The sequence below is a fragment of the Trichosurus vulpecula genome, chromosome 4, assembly GCF_011100635.1.
Source record: "Trichosurus vulpecula isolate mTriVul1 chromosome 4, mTriVul1.pri, whole genome shotgun sequence".
Taxonomy (NCBI): Eukaryota; Metazoa; Chordata; class Mammalia; order Diprotodontia; family Phalangeridae; genus Trichosurus; species Trichosurus vulpecula.
This window is the reverse complement of record NC_050576.1, coordinates 196280304-196297342: the sequence shown is the minus strand read 5'-3', so window position 1 is coordinate 196297342 and position 17039 is coordinate 196280304. Positions and strand designations below refer to the sequence as shown.

The 17039-nt window shown below is 39.5% G+C and overlaps 1 protein-coding gene across 1 annotated transcript in view; it reads right to left on the bottom strand.

The window, feature by feature from the left end:
- TANC2 (tetratricopeptide repeat, ankyrin repeat and coiled-coil containing 2) overlaps positions 1-17039 on the bottom strand; it is a 352115-nt gene that overhangs the window by 57840 nt on the left and 277236 nt on the right. The window contains exon 11 of the mRNA XM_036755887.1: positions 14996-15603. Within this exon, the coding sequence (XP_036611782.1) occupies positions 14996-15603 (608 nt within the window). The remainder of the gene's footprint in view (positions 1-14995; positions 15604-17039) is intronic.

The following is a 17039-nucleotide window of genomic DNA, read 5'->3' as shown; positions in this document are numbered from 1 at the left end:
AAGAACAAGGACTAAGATTGCTAAATTGGTGCTTTATTCTTACTTGTTTTTTTCTTTCTTCTTAGATAAATATAGTTTTACATATAAGTATCATAAGGTAAGAGATTTAGGGTCTGAAGGGGAGTCAAAAATCAAATACTCCAATCCCCTAATTTTACAGATGAGGGAATCTGAGGCCCAGAGAAGTTACGGGACTTGTACACTGTCTCAAAAGTAATAGGAAGCAGAGACTTGAGGTAGCAGAATTTGAAACCAGATGCGACACTTCTCACTAAACCATCTTTCTGATCCAAGAAAGAATGTATCAGAAGAGGGATGCGAAGCCACTTAAATGTACTTCTAAAAATTATGTAAATCAAATTTTTATAAGTTGAATATTACTTTCCCATATTATTAATTCAAAGATGTCATATATTGATTTTCCTCCCTTTACCTTCAACTTGTAATAAGTTGCTTTAAATTTCTCCACTCTTCCCTTTCCCACACCTCAATACCTATAAGTAAACAATTAAAAACACTAAACAAGCTTAAAACTAAGGAAAACTTTTCTCATATAAAGAGCTACTCCCAAATTATCTGTTTTGCAAGTTGGAGAGCTTACCAGTCACCCAATTTTCTGACATCCCCCTGCCCCCACAATAACTCACATTTATAACTGGACATCCCAAAAGTCAGTGTAGTTTTAAGCTACTAACTCTGAAGAACAATGGCGATGATTGCTAAATTTAACTAAACTGCTCAATTTAAGCTATAGACATTTACCTCATTCTATTGTACTTCACAGATACTGTTTTTTACAAACTGAAGGTTTGCAGCAACATTGTGTCAAGCAAATATACTGGTTCCATTTTTCCAACAGTATGGGTTCACATCATACCTCTGTGTTACATTTTGGTAATTCTCAAAATATTTCAAACTTTTTCATTATTATTATATGTGTTACGGTGACCTGTGATCAGTGATCTTTGATGTTACTATTGTATTTATTTTGGGGCATCACGAACTATGTCCATATGACAGCAAACTTAATACATAAATGTGTGTATGTTCTGACTGCTCCACCAACCATATATTCCCGTTTTTCTCCCTCTCCTTGGGCCTCCCTATTCTCTAAGACACAACAACATTGAAATTAGGCCAATTATTAACCCTACCATGGCCTCTAAGTGTTCAAATGAAAAGGATGAGTCAATCAATGTGGCAAACTTCATTGTTGTCTTACTTGAGAAATCACCATAGCCACCCCAACCATCAGCAACCACCACCGTGATCAGTTAGCAGCCATTAATGTCGAGGAAAGACCCTCCACCAGCAAGAAAGTTATGACTTGTTGAAGACTCCAATGATGATTAGCATTTTTTAGCAATAAAGTATTTTTAAAAAAGTATTAAGGTATGTACATTTAATAAAAGACATAATGCTATTGCTCACTTAATAGATTACAGTATAGTGTAAGCATAATTCGTTTTTGGGTTGGTTTTTTTGGGGGGGGCAGGGCAATTGGGGTTAAGTGTCTTGTCCAAGGTCACACAGCTAGTAAGTGTGTCAAGTGTCTGAGGCCAGATTTGAACTCAGGTCCTCCTGACTCTCAGGGCTGGTGCTCTACTCACTGCACCACCTAGCTGCCCCCAAGCATAATTTTTATATGCACTCAGAAACCAAAAAATTCTTGTGACTTGCTTTATTGTGGTTATTTGCTTTATTGTAGTGGTCTGGAACAACTCCACAATCTCTGAGGCATCCCTATAACGAAGCTTAAAACTGTGCTGACTTTTGGGACATCCTGTAATAGTGCAACATGTCTTCCTTATATTTATCCTATGAGGTAGGTAGTAGAAATATTTATTACCTACTTCCCTTTATTTCTCAACTTTACATGTAAGGAAACAGATTCAGAGATACCAAATTATGTCCTTGAGGATAAAAAGCAAATAAACTGGCAGCGCCAGACCTAGAACAAAGGTTTTGAATGCAAGTCCAGTACTATTTTCGTTACATCTCATTGTGCTAAGCTGGTTTTCATATGATTATACACAATGAAATAACTTTTTCTAGCAAGAGATTCTTCCTCATGCTAGTTTTAGAGTTTTGATTGGTGAAGTTATGGGTACATTTTAACAAGTGGTCTCACATGTATCCAGTAAATGTTTTCTCTAATATTTCTTTTGTCATGGTCATACATTTTGCTTTAGATTCTGTAGACAATGCATTTGACTCTAATTAGAGGAAGATTCCTATTGCCTGGGATGCTAGAGGCTGAAAGACAGAAGAAGGAACTGAGGGTAGGAACGAGGCTGCATTTATCTTAATGCCAATGAATGGAAACAAAGTGAAAAAAGTATCCTTCCTCCACATTAGCTATTTATAAAGAAGAACACACTACCAGAGGATTGGTCTAGTAGCCTCCTGGATAACATATACATCATCCTTATGTTTCACATAAGTTAGAAACCATATCTATGCCCCACTGACTGTTCAGAACAATTGGCTCCCTATTCCCAACAAGCATGATTTGTTCCCATGCCTGAGAGTTCTATGTATACTTTCAATTACAGGAGCGCCAAATGAAATGATCTATGTTACGGAATGACTCACAGAATTTCTCAGGAGCTTGCCATGAGCTAAAGGTAATTTCAATGGCACTCTGCATAGGTGAGGAACATGGAAGGAAGGTGAGGCAATTTGCCTTGAGTTCTTAGGGATCTCTAGTACAAAGCACAGTGCTAGGTGCTGGGGGTAGATAAAGAGCTTAGATAAGACATAATTTCTGCCTGAGTGGAGCTTTCTGTTTAGTAGATAAGACACACACTATATTACATAGTAAACACATTGGAGAGTTACAAAATAAAGTGCTATCTATGCAAGATCAGAGTGGGAAAGTTATTAATCACAAAGAGTACTGGAGAAAGTTTCCTAAAGAAGCTAACATTTTGGTTGGATCCTAAAATATGGGTAGAATTCCAAGGAGTGGAAGTCGGGGGTGGTAGTGAGGAAAATGACCTTCTAGGCACAGTATCATGTGTTTTGGGGAAAGAGAATAGCCAGTTTTGTTGGGGCCTTGTATGCATGAAGAGGAACAGTAGGAAAGAAGGATGAAAAAGTAATGTGGTACCGACGGATCACAACCTTAAAAGACCAGACAAAGGAGCCTAAACTTTACTCAGTAGGAAACAGGGAGACATTAAAGATTTCAAGCAAAAGGGTTACACAACTGCACCATAGGATTGAGAGCTATAAGGGACTTGAGAAATCATTCAGTCTAACTTTCTTATTTTATAGATGGGAATGCAAAGAACTATGAAGAAGGAAGATTGTTCCGGTAGAATATGAAGAATGCATTAGAGGGGGAAGACTTCTAAGGTTACTGCACCACAGGCAGATGACAATAAGGGCCTGAATTTGCATGTATCCTGTAGTCCTCCCCTAACTGACTTTTAACCTAAAAATTTTATTTTACAGACAGGAAAACTTAAAAGTACTCTTTCGAAGACACCACTCTGTACATGGTTCAAAGCTCTTCAGCATCTTGTGCTGCTCAAGGTATTATGGATTCAGAAGCCTAGCACAGTATGACATTTTTGGTGCATCTGGAGACATTTACATTATTACAAAAGTCTGTGAGTAGAATCTTATTCATCACAGCAACAGCCCTTGTTACTACTCCTTGGGCAGCAACAACTTTTATGTCCAAGCAACCCTGACAAAAAGACCTGCTGCTGATATCCATTACAGTAATCAGGGTGGGACTTTCTGCTGTTCTTCTCTTTTGGAATGTTAAGGCCATCAAGTGCCTTTAATGAGTCTTGTGTTTGTTTGAATGAGTAAGTGGTGCCCTTTTGGAGTGCTTCTTAGCACAGAGGCAACCAAGTGCCCCAGGGCCCTAAGATGTGTATATAAGATCTGAGGTTGGTGGTTTTTTTTTTTTTTTTGTTTTGGGGGCACACTCATTGAAAGAGTGTCCGTGATTCTGGGTAGCTGTTGAAAGAGCACCCCCGCCTCTGGCCTTGAAAACCCAGATGGTGGTGCTTTTCTCTCTGGTAACTATGTATGTTTTGCTATGATCAGACAAAAGCCTCTTTGTTGATCTGTTTGTATTTTCTGTTTGTAATTTGTTTGTATTTGCTCTGTAGTTCAGGGTGCTGACTTTTTTCCCTGAACTAAGTGAATGATATATGTATGTTAATTTAAGTGAGACTGTTAACTCCTTAAAGTTGGTTTCCTTAGAAAAGCAGATCAAACAACCTATGCTAGCAGCCTTTATGTGTGCTCTTGTTGTTGGTCTTTCACCTCTACAACAGCTGCTAGCAACATTGTTGTTACCACACAGATCTTGGCACTACTTATTTCTGTGTGGGAGTCTTCCAACATGGGAAAGTAGAGATCATTGCCAATGACCAAGAAAACAGAATCAACCCAAGTTAGGTCACCTTTACTGACATGGAACATTTAACCGGGGATGCTGCAAAGAATCAAACTGCAATGAACCTCATCAACACAGTCTTTGATACCAAGAATCTAATGGATAACAGATAGAAAGACACAGTTGTTCAATCAGACATGAAGCATCGGACTTTCACTCAAATTCACCACTCATTGGTGGTGAATGATGTAAGCAGGCCTAAGTTGAAGGAGAATACAAAGGTTAGACCAAAAGCTTCTATCCAGAAGAAACCTCCTTGATCAAGATGAAAGAAATTGCTGAAACTTACCTTGGGAAGACTGGTACAAATGCTGTGGTCACAGCAACAACTACTGGAAATGTTTCCCTATGTCAGGCCACTAAGGATCCTTGAACCATAGTTGGTCTCAATGTGCTCTGAATCATTGATGAGCCAACTGCAACAACTGTCTATAGTGTGGACAAAAAGGTTGGTGCTGAGAGGAAGGTGCTGATCTTTGACCTTGTGAGTGGCATTTTGGATGTTTCCATTCTTACCACTGAAGGTGGTATCTTTGAAGTCATCTACAGTTGGGGATACTCATCTTAGGTGAAGAAGACTTTGACAATCACAAGGCCAACCATCTCATTGCTGAGTTCAAGTGAAAGCACAAGAAAAACATCAGTGAGAACAAGAGGGTTGTCCACAGACTACCACTTGTGAATGTGAAAAGCATCTATTACTGTGAATGATTTGCTCTATGAAGGTAGTGACTTCTCCACTTCTATCACCCATGTCCATTTTGAAGAGCCAAATGCTGACCTCTTCCATGGCATACTGAGCCCTGTGAAAAAGGCCCAAAGGGATCCCAAACCAGATTAAGTCACAATGAATGATATTGTTTTAGTGTATAGTTCTACTCATATTCTCAAGATGCAGAAACTTTCTGCAGGCTTTCTTCAATGCCAAGAAGCTAGAAAAAAGTATTAATGCTGATGAAGCTATTAATTATGGTGCAGCTGTCCCGGCTGCCATCTTGTTTGGGGATAAATCTTTTTACTTGCTACTGTTGGCTGTTACTTCTCTTTCCTTTGGAACTGACACCTGCTGACAGTTCTGATCAAATGCCATACCACTATCTCTTCTAGGCAGACACAGACCCCTTCCATTTACAAGGTGAGAGAACAATGACAAACAATAACAACTTACTTGGCAAATCTGAGCTCACTGGAATTGCCCCAGCCTCCAGGGGTGTTCCTTAGACTAAAGTAACCTTTGACATTGATGCAAATAGTATCCTTAATGTCTTCTGTAGGTCAGAGCATAGGCAAGGAAAATAAGATCACCACTGCCAATGACAAAGGTCACTTGAGCAAAGAAGACATTGAGTGAATTATCCAGGAAGTTGAGAAATGCAAGGCTGAAGATGAGAACCAGAAAGATGAGGTGTCTTTCAAGAATTCACTCCAGTCATATATATATAAAAACATGAAGTCTACAGGGGACAGATGACAAACTCCAAGGCAAAATCGGTGAGGACAAACAGAAGATCCTTGACAAATATACTGAAATAACCAACTGGCTGGATGAGAACTAGACTGCTGAGAAGGAAGAATCTGAGTAGCAGCAGAAAGAATTGGAGAAGGTTTGCAATCCTATCATTATTGAGCTGTATCAGAGTGCCCAGGCATCACCAGGAGGCATGCCTGGTGAATTCCCAGGTGGCTGACCAGCCCCATTCTGAAGCGTTACTTCTGGACCCACCACTGAAGAAGTTAACTAAATGCACCAGAAGAAAGGGCATACCACATAGCTTTCTAAAAACTGAAGACCTCAAATTTGTAGCCAAGGCAGCCTCGGTTAAAAAAATAACAAGCTTCTGTGTGAATGTGGCCGTTCTGAATATCTAACTGTGTGCAGAGGGAGAGAAGTGAACAACATTGCATTTTATCTGTACTGTAAACAAGTGGAAATTCAATTCTTATTCTGGAGAATAAAATCTATTTATAATTGGCACCATTAAAAAAAGCCTATGGGTCAACTAGGTATTGCTAGCCTGAAAATACTATGGGTAGGAGAAATTTCTTTCCCATGGGAAACCTTGCATAGGAGAAATTTCTTTCCCATGAGAAACTTTGCTACATGTTTGAATAGAAAAATGGAAAAACACCTGATCTACTCGCTATAATAAATTATCCATTAATATTTTAACTTTCTCAAAAATTTCCCTAAAATGCCACTGGCTTACAGAGCTTCACTTCTTATACATCCTTATCAGTCTCTTGCCTTTGTACCTTCTTTCCTCTCCCAGCTAACTCTGAACTGCTCTAATTCAATTTTGTTTTCCCAAGATTATAAAAATGATCAGCCTTGCTCAGCCAGGTTAAGAGTTTCTTAATGACACCAAGACTCTCTGGGTTTGAGTGCTTCTCTCCTTGCAAGTTATAAAGAACAAAACTTGAGCTAGGCCAGACATGCAGAGCATGAACCTGTTTCTTCAATGACATAAAGACCCAATTCCTGATCCTCATACAGTATCCACAACGAGCAGATTTGTGGAATTGGGGCTTAGTCTGGATTGTGCTGCCGCCCTCATTGTCTCATAGTTTCCTGCTTTCAACTCTATGTCTATTACTGGATTACTGGTCTTGGAAAGATGAAGGTCAACCAACAGCTTCGATTATTCTGCCAATGGAGACTTCAGGCAGCTGGCAGGGTTTTGTGCGGCAGGCTAAATTTAATGTTTACTGTTTGTTTTTTATGCTGTGCTGTCATGAGATTCATCACTTATTACATGTCTTAGAATATTTTTTGGAACCAATTAAGCCTTAAAAGACTAACCTAAAACAAAGATATTCATTGAACTTTCAATCTGTTGATGTAGAAGTATCTCAGATACTTTCATTACCATCTTTAAGACTATTTCTGTAAGTTACTTCTTATAATGAATGCATCTTCCACAACTCTTTGTCTTCGATGGCTCAGTGGCTGACAGCATTGATTTTAGTAAACTTGGAGACTTTTGGTTCTGAACAGCTGTTCTTTGGAGATGGATAAATGTTTTGCTCTAATAATGATAATGGTATCTATGTAGAGCTTTAAGTTTTACAAAGTGCTTTACAAATATGAACTCACTTTAACCTCACAACAACTCTTCAGATATAGGTGCTGTTATTATGTTCATTTTGCAGATGAGGAAACTGAGGTGGAGGGAAGTTGAGTGATTTGTCCAGGGTCACACAGCTGATAAGTATCTGAGGCTGGATTTGAACTCAGGTCTTTATGACTCTAGGTCCAGCTCTCTATCTATTGCACCATCTAGCTATCTACTTGCAGAGAGAGGAGTATGCTGTCATCTCATGCTGAACTGGCAATAATTGCTACTGATTTCTATGCCATTTATTATTGTTTGACAGGCAGTGCTTCGGTGAAGCTCAGGCATTTCCCATTTTCTGATTCAGCTTAATGCTCAGGCTGCTGTCTGATCCAATTTGTTTCACAGGAAAATGCAATTCTGCTGTTTAAGTCTCTGATTAGCAAAAATGAATTGATCATTTAGTAACATGTTCCAATCACTATCCATCTTAGAATTAAAAGTAAAACTAGTGGCTTACTTTGAACACTCTATTTTTAAATGTTTACATTAGTTATACAGACAAACTATGCCTATATATTTATCACACACATATAAACACATATGCTAAAATTTCATTTTCTTTATAAGTTTTTAGGAATATAAGAGTTAGGTGACCTCCATCTATTTAGGCTGGCTTTGGGGACCAATACTGGTCTGCAATGTCTAAAAAAGGATAGGAGATCTACTAGCGCAACCTACCTAGCACAAGATTTCCTAGAATGCCAACTTAAGGAGCAGCTAGGTAGTGCAGTGAGTAGAGCATCGGCCCTGGAGTGAGGAGGATCTCAGTTCAAATCCGACCTCAGACACTTGACACACTTACTAGCTGTGTGACCCTTGCCCTGCCTTCCCCCCTCCAAAAAAAAAAAAGAATAAAGGGGAAGAATGCTGACTTAAAAGATGAAGATAGGTTGCCAGTCTGGGAAAACTTTATAGATTTGGACTTCGTGGCTTCTACTGAGGACAAAGGGAATTAGAAATTAGGAGGAAATCCACACGCTGGTAAACTGGACAAGAAACACAGGTAAGTACAGTTCCACCTTCATTTCTACCCAACAAAAGTATGACCTCAGGCTTCTGGGAAAAACTCCATATGTGAGTCTAATAGTTTATGCTGAGGGCAAAGTGTCAATTCCAAAAGTCTCAGATTATCTTACACTGGTAGTCAGGAAATAAAACCATGACTTCAAAACAACAACTCACTGACAAATGGGAGGACCTAAAGGTATGAAGATGAAAATGTGGCCCCTGATCAAGAGATAAATAAAATAACATTATTTTCAATGAGATAACTTGGTGAGACCTAGGGGAGCTTTGACTTCCCAGCCTGTAAGAAACAGCTCTAGTTTCAAGTGTCCTCATTTTTCTCTTGCTCTACTACTTCCTTATCCATCTTTTAGCCTGTCCCATGATAGAAACATCTCACAAACAAGAACTTCTTCAAAAAGTCTATAATTGCTCTCACCAATTGTGGCCCCAAAATTTGTTATTGTTGTTATTGCTGTGTATATGTGTGTGTGTATCTGTGTGTGTGGGGGGAGGTCTTTCAGGTCTAATCATTCCACAAGATTCAAGACAGACCTTTTTGTTTTTGCGATGAATGAATTGCGAATCATGAGATTTCCAATGTAAAATTCTCTGTCTTGGTCAAATTGATATGGAAAACTCTCTGATTTTTTAAAAGATAAAAATGCAACTAACTCACTATCAACTATTATAAACATTAAACTCTATATCCAAATGGTCAAAGGCTCACAAAATAATAGACTAATAGAATCTTCAAGTTGTAAGGGACCTTCATCTAGTTCTAGTCCAACACCCTAATTTTAGAGATAGGGAGACAGCTTAGAGAAGAGAACTTCCTTGTTCAAGGTCACATTATTTCTTCCTTGTGCCATCATGACATGCTCTGCTATGTCACTTTCATTAGGTACAATCATATTAGGCTTCCAAATCACAATTACAGAAAGCTGAGTTGGATCTATATTCATTTATATATATGGAACCGACATTGCAGAGTGACACAGCAGATTTGGAAGGAAGTTATATATATGGCCAAAATAAGGAAACCAATCAGAATCATTACTATAATCCATTAAACAAACACTGTTGAAATGTATTTTATAAACTCTGCATTAGTTTCAGACTGGGGAAAGCAAGAAGAGAGACTTGGCAGGGACATGATATAATGTGATGATGAGAGAAGAAAAGAAAAACACAGGTGTGTCCCATCATAGAGGATTTTCTTCTCATCTCCTGCTTTTAAAGTGTTTAGGACAGAGCAGCATCTTCAATCAGGGTAGAGGAAACAGTGGTGTGCGTGTGTGCATGTGTGCATGTGTGATGTTTTAGGAGTATCAGGAAGTAACTTTAGTACTGATGGTGTGAGAGCCTAGCCTAGAAGAGTAATCAATCGATCAATAAACACTTTATTAAATGCCTACTATGTGAAAGGAATTATTCTGGGTGGAAAAACAAAAATGGAATATGCCCTACTCTGAAGGAGTTTATATTCTATCATGAGAGACCACCTATAAATGTATACAGAATACAAAAGAAATGAAGAATAGTTAATGTAAGATAGTTAAGGAGGTAGACACCTAGCAGGTAAAGCAATCAGAAGGAAGTGCTTGAACTGCATCTTGAATAAAATGAGGAACTCCATGAGGCAGAGGTGAGGAAGGAGCACCTTTTAGGCATGGGGAACAACTAATGCAAAGGCATGGGAGAGGAGAAAAGAGTGCCACGTGTAAGGAACTAAGAGAAGGTCAATTTGTCTGAATTGTAGAGTACAGGAAAGGGAGCAATATATAATGAGGTTGGAAAGATAAGTTGAGGCAGGTTGTGAAGGGCTTTAAAAACCAAATAGAGAGGTTTGTATTTGATCCTAGAGCCAATGGGGAGTCACTGGAGCTTCCTGGGTAGGAAAGTGCTATGCTCAGATCTGTTGGAGGGCAATCACCGTGGCAGCTATGTGGAGGATGGAATAGGAGTATCTGGAGTGGCAAAGAGGCTTGCAGCAGGTAGACCAATTAAGAGACTACTGCAATAGCTCAGGGCAGAGGTGATGAGGACTTGAACTAAGGTGGTAGTTGTGTGGGTAAAAAAGAAAGCTACGGTATAAGAGAGATGTGGAGGTAGCTCCAAGGGGGAGTTTTGCAAGGTCTCTGCAGGAGAAAAAAAAAGACTTTTAGGTACTGCAGTACTAAAGTAGTGAGAAGTCTTGGCTGGGATCTTTTTCACTGGAGGGCAAAGTGGAGAGCTCCTCCCCAAACTCCATTTAAGGAGGATACCCTGACCAGCCATCACTTCATTTCCTGAATGTCTGCAAAGGACTTCTCCATCATGCTCCAAGCTGGGTACCTACCTTCCCAACCCTTCCTAGTTACCTTTTGTGTGATATCCTCTCCAATTAGCTCATAAGCTCCTTGAGGGCAGGGATTGTCTTTCCTTTTTTATTTGTATCCCCAATGCTTAGCAAAGTGCCTGGACCATGGCAGGTGCTTAATAAATGTTTGTTATTGACCTATGTTCCCTGTGTGTGTCTCATCACCACCTATGCTCTTAATACACACACTCCCCACCATTCTTTCCAAGGAGAGTGTGCCTTAGGTTTATAAGGGCAGAATGTTCAGCACTTACTGTTTTTGCTATGCCATCTTAGTAAATGCCTTTGCTAAGAGCTAAATGTATAAATGGGCTAGCTGTTAATGGGAATTCAGTCAACAAGTATTAAGTGCCTCTTCTATGCCAGGAATTGCACTAAGTTCTGCAGATATAAAGAATGGCAAAAAACAGTCCCTGCTCTCAAGGAGTTCACAGTTTAATGGGAAGCACACTGGTTGGAGATCGAGAGCTATAGTTTTATAAATGGATGCCCACAGGGCTGGGATAGCTAGGTGGGCTTGGAATCAGGAAGACCCCTTTTCGTGAGTTCCAATCCAGCCTCAGACACTTACTATCTGTGTGATCCTGGACAAGTCACTTAAATCTGTTTGCCTCAGTCCTTCATCTGTAAAATGAGCTGGAGAAGGAAATGGTAAACCACTCCATTATCTTTGCCAAGAAAACCCCAAAATTGGGTCATGGAGAGTCTGACATGACTGAACAACAACAACAGCCCACAGAGTACCTCTAAAACTTTTGAGGGAACAGCCACTCTGAGTACCTAACCTGTGAATGTGAGTACAAGTTGGAGGCACAGTCCAGAGGGGGTGCTACATGACTTTCATTTCTTTTTGTGACAGTTCCGTGTTTTCTGAACATCATGCCACTCTTAGTTATCTATTTGCTGACCAAATGGAGGTTTAGGACAATATGTAGTTTGATCTTATTAATACAAAAAGTCACACTCGGGCTGTAGTGTTGAACTTGTCATGCTATTTTCTCTTTGATACTCTCTTTAAACAGTTGACTCTCCAGTTAAACCAGAAGTTATTTTCTTGGATGGCCCAACCCTGAGAAGGATAAACTGATCTTTTGGGAGCATTCTCATCTATATTTATATCCATTAAAAAAATCAAGTCTGGAGTAAACAGCTAAGTACTGAAATTCTAGAAAATGGGTTTGGGATAGAATGATATTGGTTCTGAGGGCTTTAATTTCCTGAATAATTCTCCCCTTGTGTATTGCATAAGGATTGGCAACAGCCTGGGTCTTCCTTGAGGATAGGCAGATGAGGACAGTACGCTTGACTGGAAAGACAATGAAGACTCTAACTTCTAGGCTCGCCAAAGAAATTAAGAATCTGGATGGAGGGACTTGAAAGGAGGGGTAAAGTCACTGAAAGACACAAAGGATACCGAAAGAGATTAGGAGCCATAGGAAACAAAATTTTCATATTTCAAAATTTTTCTCAGGACCAGTCCTAACTGGCATAATCTGCAAACACTGAGAGCACAGCAATTAAATTCCTCAAAAAGCCAGATTTTTCATGTCATTCAATTCTCAGGAAACTACCTTCTTATTGGCACCCTGGTACATAAAGCTTTGAGACCAAAATTTCAGAAACAAGGTTGGTGCCAGACATTGCTTCATAAGAGGTAGTTAAGTCTAAAAATCACAGTCACATTTCTAGTTCTACTCTTTGCCATTAAATATACAGTTATCTGTTCCACAATGTGACTTTCCCCACTGCAGTTTCAATATATATATCGTGGATTGGCATAAGTAAATGGGAATTTTTTGGGAGTTTCATAGAGGCCACAGATCACATGTGAAGGCCACCAGATGACACAGAAAAAGTTTACAAACTCAGAAATGCATAAATATATAGTATTATATGATATCAACATATTTTATCTTTTTAATACCATGATAATTCAGACTTCTCTGGTATGAAGGGAGGGCCAAAAAGTTTTACACTGATTTTCCAGATCTTGGGGGTGCTGGGCCCCAGCCCCTCTGATGTGGAAGTGATGACTGTAATCTAGTGATCCCTCATTAGTGTATATTTGATCAGAATGGCTGCTGTCCCAATGTATCAGCCTCTTTCTGCAGGCTTACAAACAGTAAGTCACAGACAGAAAGCTTTGAGATACTTGTACACAAATTTTGTTGGGAAATTCACTGTGTTTTTCATTTGCAGATTACTACCAATTCACTAGAGTCTCTTGAATAGAAGCTATGCTTTTGAATTAGTGGATTACTCAAAGCAGGATAGTGAACCACTTGATAAAACTGGTAAAGTCTTCCTGGGGATAATTCTCAATGTATTATTAGGCAACGTGAATGAGACAGGACTGTGTTTCCTTGCTCCCTATCAGTACTTTGGATAGTCAAGATTACCAGAGAGACTTGCAATAATAACCTTCAGATAGACTCAAACAGTTTCTGGGAGGGAACTAAGGTTCTTCTTTTTCATACTGTGGACAACTTTCTGTTTTGTCAGAAAAACAAAAACAAAACAAATAAATAGTCCAAAAACCCCATGGGATCTAGCTTAGCCATAGAGGAAGAAACTCTTACTGGAAGCAAATAATAGGAAAAATCTATCCTTTCTATACACATTCTTTTGGAGGACACGGCATATTTCACTGCTTAGGCTTTATATTCTGGCATGAATGTAGGGCCAAATTGCTAATGGATTAGTATTTAACTAAGTATAAAAACTGATGGAAAGATCACCAGAAAGCTCAAAAACAGAGCTGCCTCTACAAAGAGCTAATAATGATTGTGTTCACAAAGGTGTCAAAATCATGGCCTGGTCAGACATTATAGAGATGAGAAATCTAGAGCTGAAAGGTCATTTAGTCTAATCCCCTCATTTTACAGATGAGGAAACTGAGATGTCTAATCATTCTGAGGAGTCAGATGACAGAGTATTTAACACTACCCTAATTTTTTTCTCCTGAGCTTTGATATACCATTTACGGCCTGATGCCCTCTGAAGCACAAGTTTTTGGGGTCTAGCAATAATGCTTTAAAAAAAAAAAAAGACAAAATCCCCAATCTTTGCCAGATGTCTATGGATTGGAATAAGCAGATTTTTGTGAGAAGCAGTTTGGTATTTATTGTTGAAATATATTGCCCTGAAGGCAATTACAGCTCTGACACTAGCTAGCTGTTTGACTATGAACCAAACCATTTAACCATTCCAGGCTTCACTTGTGTACCCTGTAAACTGGGAATAATTATACCTTAACTGCCTAAAGGCAGAAGACTGGGTCAGACAATCCCCTAAGATCCCTTTTAGAACTAAGACCTAAGATTCTCTATTCCAAGTGGGGTACTCAGGTCCTTGCTGGCTTTATTGGAATAGGTTGTTCATAGTCTAAGTGATCAACATTTGACTGACGCCACTGAAGAGATATGCCATTTTTTCAGCCTCAATTCTCTTTTTCTCATTTCAGTAGAACACTGAGGGTAACTCTCAAGTTACCAAAATAGCAACAGCGTGTGATCCTCAGTGGAATCTAAGTCAGCAGACACACTCAAAGGTTGGGTCCCCAGAAGGTGGCTGCTCCCTTGAAGTTCTAGAAGTACCCTGTGAGTACCCATTTCTAAAACTATGGCTCACAATTCCCAACCAGTGTACTTCCCGTTAAATTGTGAAGAGTGGAGACTGTTTTTTGCTTGTATCTCCACATCTTAGTGTGGTTGATTGAATTCCCATTAACAGTTCACGAACATAATTACCACTTTCTTGTTTGTTCCGTCATTTTCCGTCATGTCCAACTCTTCGGGACCCCATTTGGGGTTTTCTTGGCAAAGATACTGGAGTGATTTACCATTTCTTTCTCCAGCTCCTTTTACAGATGAGGAAACTGAGGGAAACTGGGTCAAGTGACTTGCTCAGCTTCACATAGCTAGAAAGTATCTGAGGCCAGATTTGAATTCAGGAGGAGAAGTCTTCCTGACTCCAAGCCCAGCACTCTATCCATTTACTATCTAGCTGCCCTTAATTAGCTCTTAGCAAAGGCATTTACTAAGATGGCACAGCAACCTGAAGAGAACCATTTATGTTAGACTTAAAGCTTACCTGGGATCACAGAGAAATTTGGTTTTCTCTCCTTCCTCTCTCCAGATGAGCCATTCTCGAAAAGAAGGATGCACGAACATGCGGGTCATGTCTCTGCGCTTAATTAGAAACATGGAAAGGTTCTCCATCCTTTGCTGAAAGTCTTCCCACTCCAAAGTACCCTCAATGCTGCCTGCATTGATTGCCTGGAAGATATGCTCATCTGTCAGTGGATGGAGAGAGGCTACTGCAACATTCAGAAGAGGCATCACCCGGTCAAAGGAAGACTGGGTTGGGAACTTCATATTGCACTGGAGGAGGTAAACCTCAGAGAGAGATACAGGAACTACTTTGTAGCTAGAGCTCTTTAAAACCAGATATCCCTTCTCTATGAGGTCAAATGTGAGTTTTAGGTACAGATACGAGCCCTGGCTGAGGGTCTTGAGATGAGAACTGAGTTTTCCAAATGTAGTGTTATCCATTTTGCCATTGAGTGAAATGTTATTCTGAATCTCTAAGCTGCTGTGAATCCTGTGCAGGATATATGCTTGGAGGTCCTGGTCTATGGCTTCATTTTCTTCCAGGCGATCCAAGAAGATCCTATGGAAGGGCAGTAATTTGGTAATTTCCTACAACAGACAAAGACATTATTATTGCAGAAAGAACTTTTATAGTTTCTTCCCCACTTGTTTGTGCTTAAGTCTTTTGGAATTCTGGAGCAAAAGAATGAAGAAGCATAAGGTAAACCCAAGGAAGCAAAATTGATGGGCTGCTTCCAAAGTCCCTCTATTTCAAATATTTGGTTCCTTCACACAGTCCAGTTATTGGTCAGGACACTCCACTCTGACACCTTGGGTAGTGCACCGTACACAGTAACTTCTGTGAACTCTTTCTGAAATGAGACTCAGCTCTCCTGTGCTCCATCTTCCTTGTCCCCTGCTAGGTGATAGCTATTTTATCTAACAAACTGTGTGTTTATGAGCTACTACTCCCTATTGCAATATGCTTTCTGGAGCCGATTCATAGTTTCAATTCTTTTTTTTTTTTCTCATTTCAGTAAAACACTGAGGAAGACTGTTAAGTCATCAAAATAACGATAGCATGTAGAATCTAAGTCAAAAGATACACTCCAGGATGGGCTCCCAGAAATGGCTGCTCCCTTGAAGTTCTAGAGTTACCCTGTGGGTACCCATTTCTAAAACTATAGCTCACAATTCTCAACTGGTGTACTTTTCATTAGACTGTGAACTCAAGTGATTGGCTCTAGTGGTAGGAAGTCTAGGTACTTTAGCAACTTGCTGGGAAGATTTTGGGGGCAGGCAGGGCCTTGTGGTATTCTTAGGCTTTGAATAAATACAGGGGTCCAACTTTTGGGAAGCTGTACACCTCTCTGTTAACTCAAAACAAAGTTTATTTAATATTCAGCTGAAGTGAATAAAATATCTGATGAGTTTATTACCGCAGGACCTGATTCAAGAAGTTAGGGAGTTTTGCTTAGGGTTATGATAAAAGGATTAGAGGCAATTAGATCCACTATTCTTCCTGTGGTTTGGTTGTTACTAAAAAAAGAAACATACATGCAATATTTCCCCAGTAATTTCTGTTCTTTGAGATTGCATGTAAAAATGTGCACATACATACTGGCACATGCTTTCCTAAGCTCCATCTGAACCCCAAACCAATGAGTCAGTGCTCTAACTGCTCTCCATATATAAACATAATACTAGACAGTCCACATTCAGTTGCATTTTTCAGTTGTGGTATTGGTTTGACATTAACCCAGTCTCATTCTCTAGTCTAGTTCCCTTTGTGAGATAGCAGCCAAGATGAGGGGACCATAAAACACAATGAAGCTAACTGATTCATAGAAAGACAAACAGAAGACCCTGGCGTCATTACTATAATTTCCAGTACAAAGCTAGGGGAAGTGAAGTACTCTTTCTCTCTGGCAGTGTGATAGGGAAAAAGAGAATTATAGGAATTATAGTCCAACCTCCTCATTTTACCAACAAGAAAATTGATGACTTGAGAGGTTAAGTGACTTGTCAAAGGACCACAGGCAGTA